Here is an 18,494-nt window from a genome sequence, read left to right as displayed (position 1 = left end):
TTATTTACTTACTACATTTTGGAGGTTACAAATGGGAAACAGCTCACGACTGTATACCATATCTCTATATTTGATGGCGTCTGTTACACATTCGGCATTCAGCGGCAACAACATTTCCAAAGGACAGACGCTAAGTCGCCATTGAAGTCTGGGCGATGAACGCTGGTACAGACTCTGTATTGTAGACACTACGTGGTGTGGTTTCCTTGGTTTATAGTAAACACGGTGTTATTACCCTCAAGTTGAATACTGTGCCTACATATGTACTGCCAAACCGCCCACTCTCCCGTCACGTTTACACGAAGAAATTCATAATTGGTCCGATACAAACACGACTTTCACAGATCAATTTAATCGTGTCAATGCAATGGAAACATACATGTATTCATGTGAAAGAGTGGGCGGGTGTTTGTTTGGGCCGATGATTGAGTGATTGATGTATATCCTTGACGCGACGTTCAACCCAATTTCACCTCACTTCTCTTTTTTCTCTCTCCCCCTCTCCATCCGTCGTGCTCGGAGTCTCTCTCTCACTCTCGCTATCAATACCTTTTTTTATTCTCAACCTCTATACCTCTCTGTCACTCTAAACCACTCTCACTCTCTTTCAGCCAAAGGTTTTCGTTTTTTAAGCCTAATTTGTAAATGCAATCGACAAAACACTTTCCATATCCATCAAAGTGAGTGGGTATGGTTTTTACGCGGCTTTTAGAAATATTCCAGCAATATCACTGCGGGGGACACCAGAAATCACCAGGGCTTGTGCCCACGTGGGGAATCGAACCCGGGTCTTCGGAATGACGAGCGAACGTATTAATCACAAGGCTACGCAACCGCGTTGTTAGGTTTCACGACAGTATTTCAGTTATATCACATTGAATGGGAGGACTGTTGACGTTGGTAATTCAAACGAGCATTAGAGTGGTGCAGACAAACCAAGGATCAAAACCAAAGTGAATACGGGAATCGAACCAACGAGCCACCGAAGACCGCACGTTCCCACTGGGCCACCCTGCAAGGTAGGAACCCATCATAAAACAAAAAGAAATCACTGCAATAAAAGTTCTGTTTGCTATCATGGCAACATTTATTGTTTTATATCAATCATCATAATGCAGACAAGCTTGTCACCGCAGACGTTGTACGTAACACTTGAAACATGTTATATCACAATAAATCCTCCTCCCTTACAGATAGTCTGCCAAAAAATCCGTAATTTCCTTTGAAACCCGTTGCAAATGGTTTGCGCATCTCACCTCACGAACAATAAAGATACATAATGATTACATTCTGACATGCCGTCATTCCTGCTGATCCTCGACCCGCATCCAACAGTGAAGTTGCAGATGCATGCTGCTTCTTTTCAAGAGATACGCTATCTGATAGTGTCACTGGATCGGGTAGCATGTTATTCGTTTCGAGGTATGACATTGAGCTCCTGAGAACCGGAATTCATCAGATTAAAAAAATCAATTTCTATTTCCTCTTATTATTAATATTAAGTGCCAATGGATCCTTTCTTCATCCCTTCGCGAACATCTGGTATCATCACTATTTGATAATGATTCATACACAAATGCTCATGATGTAGTCGGAATCGTACAATCGACTCTGCTTTCTGGAGATATTGCTTATGAATGTAGAAAGGGTTAAGTCGCTTTTAGCGCCAAGAGGATATTTAATGTTTTCGGACTGATATGAAACTCAAGACTTGTTGTCTTGACGTCCGACCTTTAAACGTGCTGTTGATGTATTCTGGCTATATTTTTGGATTATCGTTACATACATATTATTGTATTTTAGTAATCTTGTGTTAACTAACGTGGCCGATGTGTGCCTATCGTTGTCACTGTGACGAATTTGTTCATGATTTATCAGTGTTTTGAGTTTTATTACTGAAACAAATCTTTTGATAGATAATAAAATAAATATTTTCTGGGAGGACGAATTTAATTGGGGTTTGTTTTTAATTCACTTGGCGTCAGTATTAGTTTGATAAGTTCATAACTATCTTTATGGGGATGCTTGATTTCTCTGCCTTTGCTTTTTTTGTAACGAAAACACAAACCCTGTGATACGAGGAGCGTTCAATATGTTTTGCAACTTCAATATTTGACCAAGTCACAGAATATTTTTTGCACTTTTATTTTTCAATATAATCTCCATTCACCTCAAAACACTTATTCCATTTGTCCTTCAAACTGTTAATACCACTTTTATAGAAATCCGCAGATTGGCCCTCTAACCACGCCTCTGTGGCAGCCTTTATGTCCTCGTCATCCTGGAAGCGTCTTCCACGTAGGGCAGATTTCATTTGCTAGAACAGGAAATAGTCACTGGGGGCGAAGTCTGGACTGTACAGTTAAATCACCCCCCTACAGCCCAGACTTCACTTCAAAATAGAGGACGCAATGATGGTTAAGTCATATGTTGTCAAACGATCCCGATATTTCCTCTTAAACCCGCTGTAGAGACTTTGCTGATGTCACCGAACGATAAAGTTTAATAATTAAATTAATTAATAAATAACACGTTCTTTATATGCCGCCATTCCTTGCTGCTCCTCAACCCGAAGCTAACAGTGACCTCAACCCAGACCACTGCCTAGACCACTACAGGCCCCCCTTCAGACCTCTACGCCCCTAACCCCCCTCAGACCTCTACCCAGACTCCTCCCCTCAGGACACTTCCCAAAACCTCAACCAAGACCCCCTCAGACCTCAACCCAGACCCCCTTCAGTCCTCTATCCAGCCATCTACTCAGGTCCCAAAAGACCACTACCTAGACCCCCAAAGACCACTACCTAGACCCTCAAAGACCACTACCTAGACCCCAAAGACCACTACCTAGACCCCCAAAGACCACTATCTAGACCCTCAAAGACCACTACCTAGACCCTCATAGACCACTACCTAGACCCCAAAGACCTCTACCTAGACCCCCAAGACCTCTACCTAGACCCCCAAAGACCACTACATAGACCCCCAAAGACCACTACCTAGACCCTCAAAGACCTCTACCTAGACCCCCAAAGACCACTACCTAGACCCCCAAAGACCACTACCTAGACCCCAAAGACCTCTACCTAGACCCCAAAGACCTCTACCTAGACCCTCAAAGACCACTACCTAGACCCTCATACCACTACCTAGACCCTCAAAAACCACTACCTAGACCCTCAAAGACCTCTACCTAGACCCCCAAAGACCACTACCAAGACCCCCAAACACGCCTGACACCATCACACACTATATGCATTGTATCTTCATCTGTTTACAAGCCATCTCCAGCCTATTCGCATAAAGAGCCGGTGACCCTGTCTCTCGTCTAGACGTGTACGGTACACCAGGCAGGTATGCTGGCGATATGTGATAGGTGTGGACCTCTCCCCTGTGATCAGTTGCGGCAACTGGGAAAATATCGATAAGCCACGTGTATATTTGCACAAGAACCTTCACTTGCTTCCTTGTTGCTTATGGTGTAGAGATTGTGGGATTAGGGCATTTCATAACGGTATCGCCAACACATACATACACTACGATAGCGACTCTGGGTGAGACTGTGTGCTATGCCGATATAAACACAGAAGGCCACTAGTAAGAGGTACGAGGGGTGACTGAAAAGTTCGGAGACTAACACGAAAGTATTTATAATACACTCTAAACGTTGCATGTCTTAAGTACAACAATTTCATGCTTACAGCCTGCATTTTAACCAAATACATAATAAGGCAGCATATTTCTGCAAGCGAAGCACCTTATGACTATTCGCGTCATACCAAAAGACGTTAAAAGATGGTACTTGTTGATACCCTGTCTGGCGCTCGGCATTAAGGGGTTAAAACACGGACTGGTCGGCTCGGAGTCGGTATACTGTGTCTGAGTGGGGTATTCATGTTAAACTGCGGCATGGTATCTCAGTGGGCTAGCACTATAAATCGGCATCAGTCCGGACTAGTACAAGCAGCCACACACACAGACACGTGCATGCACGTCGCTCTATAAGTGCAAAAATCTTGGACGCGGTGTTAAACCCAATTTCACCTCACCTCTTAATGAAAATTGGCTACCCCGCTGTCACCAAGACTTTGTAAGTCTGAAGTGGCAAACTTTAGAGGATGATGCTCCTTCCTTGGCGCCTGTTAAGCGATGGGCAGCTGAGTTCAAGAGGGTAAGAGAGCTTCTGAGATGATCTAAGGTGAGGAAGACCTTCAACTGTCACCACTAAGGAGTATGTTCATGATATACATAATATGGATGATCGACGACTCTCTAGACGTCACATTCCCAGTACTGTAGGCATCACTTATGATATAGCTGAGAACATAGTTAGCTCGTTACCGAAGGAGTGACTGAGTGAGTTGGGTTTAACACCGCTTTTAACAGTATTTCAGTTATATCGCGGCGTGTCAGCTTAATGTGGGAGGAAAGCCCGAAGTGATGCAGGTCTCAGACGTTTACCACTTCGGTGAAACCCACGAGCACGGGTATGGTGCTGACAAACCTAGAAACATAATCGGGGCGAACCGGGATTCGAACCCACAATTATAGGTTTCTGGCGTGCCCAAGGGACGCATCACTGCACAGCGAACCGCGGTGCCTTAGACGACTGGGCCACCCCCTATACGTCAAAAGAGCCCATTGTACGCACTAAATAAGCTTCTATACATACATATGTAGAGTGAATGAGTGAGTGAGTTGGGTTTAACACCGCTTTTAACAGTATTCCAGTTATATCACGGCGTGTCTACTTAATGTGGGAGGAAAGCCCGAAGTGATGCAGGTCTCAGGCGTTTACCACGTCGGTGAAACCCACGGGCACGGGTATGGTGCTGACAAACCTAGAAACAATTGGGGTGAACCTGGAATCGAACCCACAATCATAGGTTTCTGGCGTGCCAAGGGACGCAACTCTGCACAGCCAATTGCGGCGCCTTAGACGACAGGGCCACCCGTGCCCCCACATATGTAGAATTATACTGAAAAAATCATATTAATTCTAACACATAGGGAATACCTTAAAACCGTCAATAATGCTACAGATGTTTACATACTTTCATCACTATTTTGTCCTACAACGCCCTATGGTATATATTTCAACAAATGTTCGAAACTGTTTTCTCTGGCGTTAACGATTGGAATTTCTCTACATATCAAAATAGACAACATTTTTGTATTTTCTTTCACATTCAGTTGACATCAATTAGGCCAATGGAAACTTCTCATTTACTTGCCGATACTTTGTAAACTCTGCTCCAGCCACCCGCAAAGCCATTTGCAATTTAAACGACAACGTATTTCTTTTTATGAGGAGGTTGTTAATTTTGTGAAAAATGAGAACATTTTATAATCATATTGAGTCGCACTAGACTTACACTTAAGTCTCTTAGGCAATATATTATGGTTAACATAATAATCATTTCAAGACTATGTAAATAATAAGAAGTTGTCCCTATAAAAAACTGACGTCCTTGGGATGTGGCAATGTAGGTTCTATCTGCCGTATAAGCAAAGCTAGGACACCAAACTGTGGTTGTCCCAGAGGGACGCGGCAAACTCACTCTCACTCAAGCAGTGATGTTGACATCTTTGTTAAACCAAAATACCCCTTGATACCTCGAGAGATTAAAGAAGGAAGCGTTGCATTAACGTAAACGTGTTAATGAGAATTGACGTTGGACGTTTTAATAATAGACAGGTGTCCCAGAAGGTGATATACCTTTTTGAATGTAAGGTAAGAATATAATTAACTGAGGGCAAAATAAAGTTTACCGAGATTTTTTTATTTAAAAACAATAATTGGAATTTTAAAACTTTTTAAAATTTAAAAAAACTGTTGTTTAATTTGATTTGCCTAATTAACTATCACTCATTCCTGCAACAATTTGTAAAAAGTAATCTATGGCTAGGTAATTGTGTGTAAAAAATAAATTAGTTCAAAGAAGTCTGATGTAAGAATGAATTTGCAACCACATGACCCCTACCGTGTTTGTAATATTACAAATCTGTGCCGAAAAAAGCAAATATATTGATTTTCAAAGATAAGATGTCTAAGACACCCATCAGAAGTTGTGTATAATGCGAATGGATTTTTGAATTTTAAAAGTTTTAAATCAAATTATAATTTAAAAATACAACCATTCTTTGGGAACTGACAAGGCGCCCGTAGATTTAAATTTTGGATATAAAACTTTAGATACTTTCGATTGAAAAGAAGACAGGTAAGAAATGAATTTCCAACCTACCAAGTTAAAAAGGCAAAAAGCAAATTTGTTTTTTTCAAAGATGAGATGTCCGAGATACCCATCAGCAGTTGTGTATTATGCGATGTTCAATTATTTTTTAAAAAGTTTAAATTCAAATTATAATTAAAAACATAAAACCACATCGAAGTATTCCTTGAGTGCTGACAAAGTACAGTACAGTACATTATTGGATATAATATCGCTAACTGAAGAAATTGAAAATCAAACATATAATATAATTAATTGAGGGCTATAGATTCTTTTGCTCCCAAGTATATGTCAAGGTACTGAAGCTTGCATGGTTATATATACCACAGCAAAATCAAAAAACATTTACCGATGCCAGAAACAATAGTTTCATGTAAAGTATATGTTATAATTGTAAACTTTCCATGAAAACATGCATTACAAATTAAAATTAAAAAAATGTCCATGAAGTTCCAATAATTTTGAATGTGTTGTGTTAAGCCCATTTCTGTTGTCCCCCGCCGGGATATTGCTTGATGAGTGCTAAAAACGGCGTAAAACGATACTCACTCACTAAAATAGCAAAATCTTTCAGTTTCATAATCGTCATAATGACACACTTTCCAGACAATAAATATAAAAAATTTGAGTATGCTGTTGAAACAATGTGACAGCTATCGTTTTCGTTGTCATAATAAAATTATATAAAAAGCACTGCAATCCACCACTGTCCTTATCGCTCGAAAATGTATATTCATAAGCTGAGAGAATTATTAAATTTAATACTGTGTATGGGAAGTGCAAACAATTTGTGAGGGTGGCAGCTTCTTGATTAAAGTTTATCAACCATATAGTTGTAATTTTCAACCTAGCAATCAATAATGGTATGGCACTGAATTACTGCGTACCTGAGTGTCAAATGTCGCGATCATGTGCCTCGTGAAAAGAAAGTTTTTATTCAAAATCTATTTTCTTCATTTGGAATAAAACTTCAACTTTTAGAGTTGATAACGTGATTGTTTCGCCCAAACGCGTTCAGTAGCTAAAAAATGTTTAAAAAATGTGCGTGTTTTGCTATTCATCATCTGAGTAAGAGCTAAGCGTTGATGTGAGAAAACTCGTAAAACCTTGTTTAATCATTCAAGCAGGGTTCCACCTCTCTGGCCTTTGGGTTGTCTGGAGTCTGCAAAACCTCTGACGCATTTCATTCTAGAATTCTACATGTTGTGTTTTCATAGTGTTTTCCTATTCCACTCCCCTTTGATAACAAACCTCCATCAACATGTATATATACTTTAGGGGCAGAGAGAAAACATATTTATCAACATCGCCTCCATCGACAGGTCTGGCATGGCGCCATCGACAATTAAAACTTTTCGTCAAGATAAATACATAAAAGCTCAGCCACCGTGGTTTGTGATGAAGAATATGTTTGTTATATTCTTCGAAAAGAAACATTTTTTTTCAGTTAAGAGAAAGCCATGACTGTCTTTTGATTTCAACGTTTAAGGGTCAGAAATGTTATGGCGATGCATCTGTAATTAACTATAACGGAGTAAGGGAATTGATCTCAACGAAGCATTGCATAGAAATTATTTATATCACTGGTCAGCTTAATGTGGGAACGCCTCCGAGGTGTAGAGGACAGTGGATACAGAGGATGGTCGGTGGTTCGATCCCCCGGCCGCGACGTGTAAAACGACGTTAAAAGATGGTAGATGTTGTTCCCGACCTGGCGCTCTGCATTAAGGGGATACAAAAAGACTGCGGCATTGTATCGTAGTGGGCTAGCAGTGAGATGGTATATAAGCCTGGACTAGTACAAGCAGCCACATACACACGTCTATACACGTGGCTATATATATGTGGAATACTAAACGAACTTCCGTGTAATACCAATTTTATGAAACTCGTGAATAGTTATGGTATCTGACGCGCTTTCGCTCTTGAGATACCAGGACTATTCACTCGTTTTATTAAACTGGTATTACAATGTTATTTAAAGGGGTAATCTCTTCACGGGCAAGTTATATATATATGTAATAATCTTGACGTTAAACCCCATTTCACAACACCTAACCTTAACGTGGAAGGAAATGTCAAAGTGACGCAAATCGTAGACGTTTATTATTTATGTTTGTGTCTTTGTTGTTTAACGCCGCACTCATCAATATTCCAGCTATAGGACGGCGATCTGTAAATAATCGAGTCTGGACCAGACAATCCAGTGACTGACATAGCATCGATCCACGCAACTGGGATACGATGACATGCATCAAACAAGTCAGCGAACCCAAAAATCATTCATTACTGAATGGCACGGCAAATGAAGTGGGTTTATGGACATGGTATCACGCTCGCTCAGGGAAGCAGGGAGACACACATGTCTGAAGCGTTGGTAAAATATCGTGTCAAAGAATCGTGTTGTTTTTGACTCATTAAATAGGCAGTAGAAAAAAAGTAACATGTATCTACACATCTCTGCACAAGGGAGCGTGGGTGGGGTGTGTGTGTGGGTGGATGGGTGGGTGGGGGGGGGGGGGGGGGGGGGGGTAGGAGGTGGGACGGGTTACCCAATTACTTGCTGAAGATCAGTTCTAATGTTAACCCACGGATATAATCCATAATGTGAAACATGTGGATTAATAAAGTGTTACTCTAATTCATAATGTAACACATATTGATTCATAATGTGTGTCACGCTAATTCATGTGTGTTGCGCTAATGCATAAGTGTGTCACGCTAATACATAATATGTATTACGCGAATTCATAATGTGTGTCACGCTAATTCATAATGTGTGTTACATTAATTCATGAGTGTCACGCTAATTCATAATCTGCGTCACGTTTATACATAATGTGTATAACACTAATTCATAATGTGTGTCAAGCTAATTCATAATGTGTGTTTTACCAATTCTTTATGTGTTACGCTAATTCATAATTGTGTGACGCTAATTCACATTCTGTGTTCCTCTAGTTCACAGTATGCGTTACGTTAATTCGTTTCGTGACACAATCAAATTCATAATGTTTATGCTAATCCATATTATTAAAAATATTACCATAACTGTCCTCTGTTAATTCATAATGTTTGTTGGGCTGAACTATTGATTGTTATCCAATAGCCGGCATAAGCTCCTTTGATGTTTTCATGGCAATAAAAGGCATACTCAAAAAAGGCACAGATCACACATATGTTGTAGCTCAAATATCGCCCTACCGTTTGGGGCATCGCTCACCAAATGAATTAGAGTTGACTGATAACTGTGTCGCAATGTGCAGTGTCACATCAAACGGAGTCAGAGAAATAACAATATTGTTATTGCATCCGTTATAGTGATACATTGGCAAACAATGTTGACAAAGAGGTACCGACATTTGTGATCGGATTAATCAGGTTTGGTCCCTTATTGGCATTGTGAAATATTGAATTCGATTCCACACCAGAAATATTTCTTGCTGGTATGCTCTTGTCATTCAGGGGCATGATTGTCGGCCAATGGACAATACATGGTTAACGCCTACAGCTCTTGCGCGATAACTCGCTGATATTTTGTATACGCAGTCTCGCGTCATCAGTAACTTGAAATGGAATTCTCTTACAAGACGTGACGTCACATATATAACGCGGGCTATTGTGTTTACACTATGTAAACTGAAATTAACTGCTTCCTGATGGTGACGCCATTCGCGTTGACGGAACAAGGGTGAGTGAGTGAGTTGGGTTTAACGCCGCTTTTAACAGTATTCCAGTTATATCACGGCGTGTCAGCTCAATGTGGGAGGAAAGCCCGAAGTGATGCAGGTCTCTGACGTTTACCACTTCGGTGAAACCAACGAGCACGGGTATGGTGCTGACAAACCTAGAAACATAATCGGGGCGAACCGGAATTCGAACATAGGTTTCTGGCGTGCCCAAGGGACGCAACTCTGCACAGCGAATCGCGGGGCGCTAGACGACTGGGCCATGTGCCCCTTGACGGGACTAGAAAGGTGCACCAGGAATTCGGGCCTACAAACCACCAGGTCAGAATGGCATGGGCCCGTCAACATGGGGGAACTAGACGTCTGTAGTCTCGAACAATGCGACGTTGGCAGCGTCGTGATTGGTCAAGGGTCCTGTACAGTGACGAGAGCAGGTTTTTAACGGATGAGGATGCGGATGCGGGTGTATCGACGGAGAGATGAATGATTGGCTTTAGGATGCATCCAAGAGGACTCACCCTTTCGGAGGCCGTGGCGTCAAGGTGTGGGCGGGAATTATGGTGAAAAGAAGACAGTGTCACGTAGACATTATAAGGGTTGTAGTTAAAACGGCCTCATGTCAGAACGGCCTCATGTCAGAACGGCCTCAAAACTCAAAGGTCAAAACAGCCACAACAAAAAAGGCAAAATGACCATGATAATAATAAATGTATATCCAATGTGAGCAGAATATGTAATACAATGTAATATCTTCCAGTAGAGTAAGGGGCGGCCGGGTAGCCTAGTGGTTAAAGCGTTCGCTCGTCACGCCGAAGACCCGGGTTCGATTCCCGACATGGGTACAATGTGTGAAGCCCATTTCTGGTGTCCCCCGCCGTGATATTGCTGGAATATTGCTAAAAGCGGCGTAAAACCATACTCACTCACTCCAGTAGAGTTATACAATATATCTATTTAATACAATTAATCTGACACAATAGTTGATTTTGTCTTCTTTATATTCTGTGTGGCCGTTTTGACTTTTTTGTTGTGGCCGTGATTTCTTTTCGGTGGCCGGTGGGTTATGGCCGTTTTGACTTTTTTTGCTGTGGCAAGGTTTGCCTTTACCTTTTGAGACCGTTCTGACATGAGGCCGTTTTGCCCTGCTCCCCATTTTAACACCTACCGAACAAGGGCGTCATTCTATAGCCAGTTATCCTTCCCTTTCTCAGAAAACAGACATAAGGGATTCCAACAGGACAAGGCCCCAAACTGCTCGATTGATCCAGGGCTTTCTCAACATTTATAACGTCCCCGTGACGCCCTGGCCGTCACGCCTACCCGATATCTCAACGCTAGAACGTCCCGATATCTCAACGCTAGAACGTCCCGATATCTCAACGCTAGAAAGTCTCTGAGATCAGTTTTGGCTACATATGAGGCAACGTCAAAACCTGGCGTACAACGTACACGAGCTGAAATGTCGGTTGGTTGGTTTGTTGTTTTACGCTGCACAAAGCAATATTCCAGCTATATGACGGCGGTCTGCAAACAATCGTGTCTGGACCAGAAAATCCAGTGATTGATATCGTGAGCATCGATCCACGCAATTGGGATCGATGACATGCTTCAACAAAGTCAGCGAACCTGACCACCCGATCCCGTTAGTCGCCTCTTACGACAAGCATAGCCGCCTTTTACGGCAAGCATGGGTTGTAGACCTATTCTTCACCGGATCTTCGCTGAAACGTGCTGGATTGAGACCGCAAACCCATTGACGTCATTAGGAGGCTTACGTCATCGACGAGGTGTCGTGTCCAGGAGACCTATCAGAACGCTTGCGGAGGTCACACAATATATCGATGCAATCACGGAGGTGCTATGGAAGCCTTGTAATCAAACTTTCATCATCTGTTTTTGTGAAAAATAACACCCATGACCCCGGATGTGTTTGATTGCGTTTTGTTTATTCATCACAGGTGCAAAGAATTGTCATTTGTTCGTTGTACCATAAATAATACAACTCCGAATACATTTTAAAAAATGCGTAGATTGTATCGTTTTCTCTTTATAAACAATAGTTTATACACTATAGCGAGACCAGCAGTTTCTCTGCCGTATTCGAGTCAAAAGTCTATATGAGGACAAAACTTCGTTAGTCGGACCATCCTTTTGGGGACGTCAACATTAACCATGATCAGTTAAACACGGCTAGTAATGGAGCCGTCCGGATTAACAAGGTTCCATTGTACCATAACTGCCATAACTAACTATATGCGGTCGCTAGTTATGGTACAATGGAACCTTGTTAATCCGGACGGTACCATTATTTACTGTGTTCAGACATACCATAATTCCAAAATAATTACATGTAATCGCCAATATTGTTAATCATGATTACTTTTGTCAGAACCCTCTGACGTACGAACCCTTGACGTACAGACCACTGAAGTTCGACCTCTGACGTCCGTACCTTGGACGTTCAGACCACTGAAGTACGGACCTCTTGACGTACGAACCTCGGACCTAAAGACCTCTAAAGTACGAACCACTGGCGTTTCCATTGACAAACCCTGGGCTACATTTAACGTGATCTGTCGACAGAGGAACGTTATGTGTTATCACGACGCCGTTTTAACCAATATCCTTCAAACGTTTTAGAAACCTGCGTTAAAACGAACAAATCACTGTATTTATTAACATCTGACAATGATTGGTCCATTATTAGCCAATAAGAGCATAAGCGCATGATAACATTTTAGTGCGGACCTACGAAATTGGACACAGTTTGTGCACAAATCTTACTTTGTGACAATGAAACACAAATATTGACACGAGTGTTCCGTAAGAAATGCATCTGTCCAGTCAGACCATTGCTGCTTGACCTATTCACATGATGCTGAGTAACAGATCAGTTAAGCCTAACGGATGCTCATATATATCGACATGAATTTACATAAAGTGTACAACATGGTGTGTGTGTGTGTGTGAGAGAGAGAGCGAGAGAGAGAGAGAGAGAGAGAGAGAGAGAGAGAGCGAGAGGGAGAGAGAGAGAGAGACATAGTTGGGGAGATGAGCGAGAGAGAGTTGAGCAAAACACAATATTAAACATAATTTCAGTTACATCACACATTTAAGACCCAAAGTGTCGGATACGGGAAAGGGTATGGTGTCGACAGTCCGACGAGAATAATAACTAGGTCGGATAAGGGACTCTAATCAACGACTGTAAAAATACAACTAAGGGACTCTTAGACCACTGGGATATCCTCGACATACACATCTATCTGTAAACACCCAAAAGAAAACAACATTCTGATAATGCAAAACAACTAATTAACTTAATAAATACAGCACTTACCTCGGCATCAGTAGTCAGGATGGTTTGTGTCCATGACGCCATCACGAGTAAACAAATAAATGCCATCGCTCTGTGCTTTTGTTCATTACCACGTGATTTATGTTGTCTCTGGTTAGTATTTCCACGAGAGGCGTCAAATGAGTATGGTCAAAACACAGCTCCCACCTTCAAATGGGCACTTGACGCCCAGAACACATGACGTAAATTTCTCATTCTTCTTCTGTTCAGACCCAGAAGGTACCCGGTCGTATATTCCCACCGGCACCATCCACACAAACACACTTTGCTATTGCACTGTCTCTCTTCTACGTTGCCGAGGGCGTGTGTAGCTTACCACGTGTTTACAGTAAGAGATCCATGAATTGTGCCGACACACGTGTTCAAAATAATTTTGCTTCACGCATTTCCGATCGAGCATATACACTATTGATCATGCTCTCTACTGGTAGCATGAGGACTCACCAGGATCGTTTCCATTGATGGTGTTGGTAATAACAATAAGAATGAATCCAACGGTTCTCGTTGTTAAAAGGTCTGTTGGGTGTACACTCCCGAGAGAATTACGTGTATATTATAGTTTGTCTTTGGGTTAGGCGTTTATTTCAGAGCTGTGGCTATATGATCCCTGCTTCTAGTCTCATCTCATCTCTTGACGTCGAAAGTGCAGCCTAAAATAACCTCCCTTTGGCAGTTCTTGCAAACGGTGAAACCTCAATTTGCAATGTGCTCTTAGATTTATAACTGTCGTTCAAACTATTTCAAGGGCACAGGTTCGTATTAAAACATAACTCAATATATTTTTTATCCAAATTCTTGAAAGATGAATTGGTGTTATTTCGGAGGCATTCTGTTAGTTTTAACGTGACGAAACTCCAACAAACTACAAGGACATTCACATCTTCTTGGTCGTGGCAACATAATGGGCAATTGTATTATATGGGTTTATGAAATGGACAAAATGTCACCTAGCCCGCTGGAAATGTATAGTTAATCCATTACATTCCAGCGATAGTATTTCTGTCGAGGGCAATAACGTTTAAAAGTTCTTCTAGGTTGTTCTATCTCATCTGATTCATTTCGCTAATGTTGAAAAAAACGTGCAATCCTTCAAAGCAATTTCGATTTATTCATTAAGTATATTTCTCTCATCTCCAACCTTAATGTAACTCTTTATATGGCGAAAGATAAACCATAAAAAGATAATAAACCAAACTTGTTCCACATATCAAAGCGTTATCTTGACTTTTCTTGCTTCAGGCTTAATATTCCTCCTTGACACAAGGGCGGTAATCGTATGAAAGTTATTACATGCACTCTAAAAAATGTATATGCTGTTTGAGTTGGTTGTGAGGGTTTCGGTCAGAACAGTCGCGTATCACTGGTTGATGTTGATATGTGTTAGCTTTGTAACTCCTTGAAGGTATTGAAACTTCACGTTTGCTCAGCACATGGATGATATACACTGACGAGAACGCAAAACAGAATTGATCTAACAAACGAAACGCAGTTTTCAAACCATTGATACGTTCATATTATTCACAGTACGACTTTGAACCCATCCTCTAAACAGTTGATACTATCCTGATGCTGTAGTGATGCTGTACTGATATTATAGTTCCTCGCGTGATGTTGATACTATTCTCAGCACTTTTCTTGTTTGATGTTGTCCTCCCCTTGCACAATGCTGACACTAGCATCAGAACGGTGTTGTGCGATGCTGTACGCCCCTGTCACAATGCTGACACTAGCATCAGAACGGTGTTGTGAGATGCTGTACGCCCCTGTCACAATGCTGACACTAGCATCAGAACGGTGTTGTGCGATGCTGTACGCCCCTGTCACAATGCTGACACTAGCATCAGAACGGTGTTGTGAGATGCTGTACGCCCCTGTCACAATGCTGACACTAGCATCAGAACGGTGTTGTGCGATGCTGTACGCCCCTGTCACAATGCTGACACTAGCATCAGAACGGTGTTGTGAGATGCTGTACGCCCCTGTCACAATGCTGACACTAGCATCAGAACGGTGTTGTGCGATGCTGTACGCCCCTGTCACAATGTTGATACTATTCTCCGAACGATGATTAGGCTGTCGTCAGATATAGAAAAGCACACATCTCCGAGAAGAACTTGTCCCAGTGTCATGCGTCATACACATTGGTCACTGTGTGGTCATCTGCCACTGGGGATTGCTTGACCGGTCAATACCTTGACTTATTCGCTTTGTGTGTCTGCAAGAAAAATAACAGTTTTTTTAATTTTTTCAACTGTAATATACACGTATATGATTAATATAGCTGTGTGACAGTAGGATAGTTAAGTGCTAAAAGCACTTACTCGCCACGGCAACGTGCAGGGTTCGATTCGCCACGTTGATATAATGTGAGATGCACATTTGTGATTAGCTGGTGGTGTTACTCTGCCCAGCCCGAGGTATTAAATGGACAAAAGGGATGGAGTGAGGGTACTGTGGCTGAGTGAGGTATCCATGTTAAACTGCGGCATGGCATCTCAGTGAGCTGGCACTATAAAGCCAGCATTAGTGCGGACTAATACAAGCAGTACAACACGCACACGCACACGCACACGCACACGCACACGCACATTGCTATAATTTAGACCAGGCAGACCCGGACATTCAATAATGGTGGTACGGAGGTATTAGTCGACTAAGGCACCGCAATTCGCTGTGCAGAGTAGCGTCCCTTAGACACGCCAGGATCCTATGTGCGTGTTTTTTAGCACCATACCATTGTTGATGCTTTCAACTGTCTACTTCGGCCTTTCCTCCAACATCACACTGACACATCATGACATAACAGGAATACTGATCAAGAGGCGTTAATCACAACTGGCTCACTCACTTAAACCCCAGGGTAACAACAAGTACCATCTTTAACATCTGTTGTATGACGCGGGCAGGGAATCGAACCACAGATCTTCCGCTCTCTGGGCAGACACACCATCCTCTGCACCACGGAAGCGATTGTATCTTACAACACCATGTACTTCTCCTTAAATATTAAAGACCAGGGGCGGTCGGGTAGCCTAGCGGTTAAAGCGTTCGCTCGTCACGCCGAAGACCCGGGTTCGATTGCCGATATGGGTACAATGTGTGAAGCCCATTTCTGGTGTCCCCGCCGTGATATTGCTAAAATATTGCTTAAAGCGGGGTAAAACCATACTCACTTAAAGACCATAACAGTTGACATTGAACCTGCTGTACAAATACTGTACAATGCAATGGATATCAACAATAATGAATTCTTGGCACAATATACCTGTGGAGTATTTGAATCCTGGACCATAGTTCGCGTTACAGCTACATCAGAAAGGTGCGGGGGGCACGGGGGGCCCTTTCGTCTAAGGCGCCGCGATTCGCTGTGCAGAGTTGCGTCCCTTGGGCACGCCAGACACCTATGATTGTGGGTTCGAATCCCGGTTCGCCCCGATTATGTTCCTAGGTTTGTCAGCACCATACCCGTGCTCGTGGGTTTCACCGAAGTGGTAAACGTCTGAGACCTGCATCATTTCGGGCTTTACTCCCACATTAAGCTGACCCGTCGCGATATAACTGGAATAATGTTAAAACTTTTCACTCTTGTTATGTCTAGTACAACTCTCAATTTTTTTTATGGTAGACATGTGAAGGGCATTTCCAAATGTGACGCATCAATGACAAAAATTATGTCCACTGCAATTTCATATTTTGACTTGCACCATATGTTCCGTGGCTTTTTCTTGTTAACAATTGACTTGCCTTTGCATGTGTTTGTGACAGGTGCCACCTGGTAGCATCACTATTTGATAGTGATTCATGAACTCATGCTCATGATATAGTCGGAAAGGGTTTTGTCGTTTTGTTTATTATTTATTATTATTATTATTAATGACAGCTTCTCTACACAATAACTTTAAACAGAAAGGAAGAACATTTCGTATCCTTTCTGTTGTATCAGCTGGACATTCTGACATATTGTAAAATTGCACACCCTTCTCGTCTCCTTTGCCCGCCTCCGTGGTCTAGTGGTAGAGCGTCCGCCCGGAGAGCGGAAGAACGTTAAAAGATGGTAAATGTTGTTAGCCTGTCTGAAAACAAGAACTGGTCAGCTCGGAGTCAGTATACTGTGTCTGAGTGGGGTATTCATGTTCAACTGCGGTCATGGTATGTCAGTGGGCTAGCGTTATAAAATCGGACAAGTACAAACAGCCACGTACGCACACGCACGCACGCACGCACGCACGCACACACACCACACGTGCGCACACGTCGCTATAAAAGTGCAATAATCTTGGACGCGACGTAAAACCCAATTTCACCTCACCTCTTTTATCCTTTGATATATGTAACACGTCACTTTAATATATATTATTTTGTGAAGGTTGTTTCTAAATGCAATAGCAAATATATGCTCATAAATTAAATTTTCACTGAATATAACTACATGTACTATATGTGAACACTATGTAACTTAAGCAAATTAATTACGCGTGGTGTACAAAATGCCCCGTTTTGTGCAAATTTCACAGTTAACAGCTTTAATGAACCTTTCTATACATTTTTATTTTGGGATGCCATTGTGCGTAGGTGGCCTGGTATTTACATCGTCCAGACCTAGGGAATGATTGAAGGGGTTCTCGGCATGGTGAACTTATCAGTCCAAGCAACGAAGCTTTAAATCCCCCAAGCATCTCTCTGTCTGCTGGTTCACATTTGATGTTGGAAAATAAAGTTAGCAGTATATTAGTGACGTTATTTATTATTTATTGCTCTTAACACTTAGTGCAATCTGTTTCGGTGGATAATCGCGAATGGTTATGATTTGGCTTTGACGCTGTATAATGAGGGACATGCTGCACTTCCTGGAATGATGTGTCGCTAACACTTACAGAGACAATACTCTATCATCATAACAAGTCGAGTCTGATCCAGACAATCCGCTGATTGACATTAAGAGCATCGATCTATGCAATTGGGGATATGATGACATGCATCAACCAATTCAGCGAGCCTGACCACCCATCCCGTTAGTCGCCTTTTACGACAAGCATGGTTTGCTGAAGATCAGTTCCAACCCAGATCTTCACGAGTATAATCATAATGTGAAACATGTGGGGCAGTAGGGTAGCCTAGTGGTTATAGCATTCGCTCGTCACGCCGAAGACCGGGTTCGATTCCCGACATGGGTACAATGTTTGAAGCCCATTTCTTGTGGCCCCCGCTGGAATG

At 42.1% G+C, this 18,494-nt stretch overlaps 1 protein-coding gene across 1 annotated transcript in view; it reads right to left on the bottom strand.

Annotated features, from left to right (window-relative positions):
• The window catches only part of LOC124112076 (parathyroid hormone/parathyroid hormone-related peptide receptor-like), a 201,280-nt gene extending 186,673 nt beyond the window's left edge, over positions 1-14,607 (bottom strand). Inside the window, exon 1 of the mRNA XM_048386243.1 lies at positions 13,263-14,607. Coding sequence (XP_048242200.1) covers positions 13,263-13,328 — 66 coding nt within the window. The 5' untranslated portion in view covers positions 13,329-14,607. The remainder of the gene's footprint in view (positions 1-13,262) is intronic.
• Positions 14,608-18,494: the final 3,887 nt, after the last annotated feature.

The sequence above is a fragment of the Haliotis rufescens genome, unplaced genomic scaffold, assembly GCF_023055435.1.
Source record: "Haliotis rufescens isolate VD_foot unplaced genomic scaffold, xgHalRufe1.0.p SCAF_10, whole genome shotgun sequence".
Taxonomy (NCBI): domain Eukaryota; kingdom Metazoa; phylum Mollusca; class Gastropoda; order Lepetellida; family Haliotidae; genus Haliotis; species Haliotis rufescens.
This window is presented reverse-complemented; position numbering and strand designations above follow the sequence as displayed.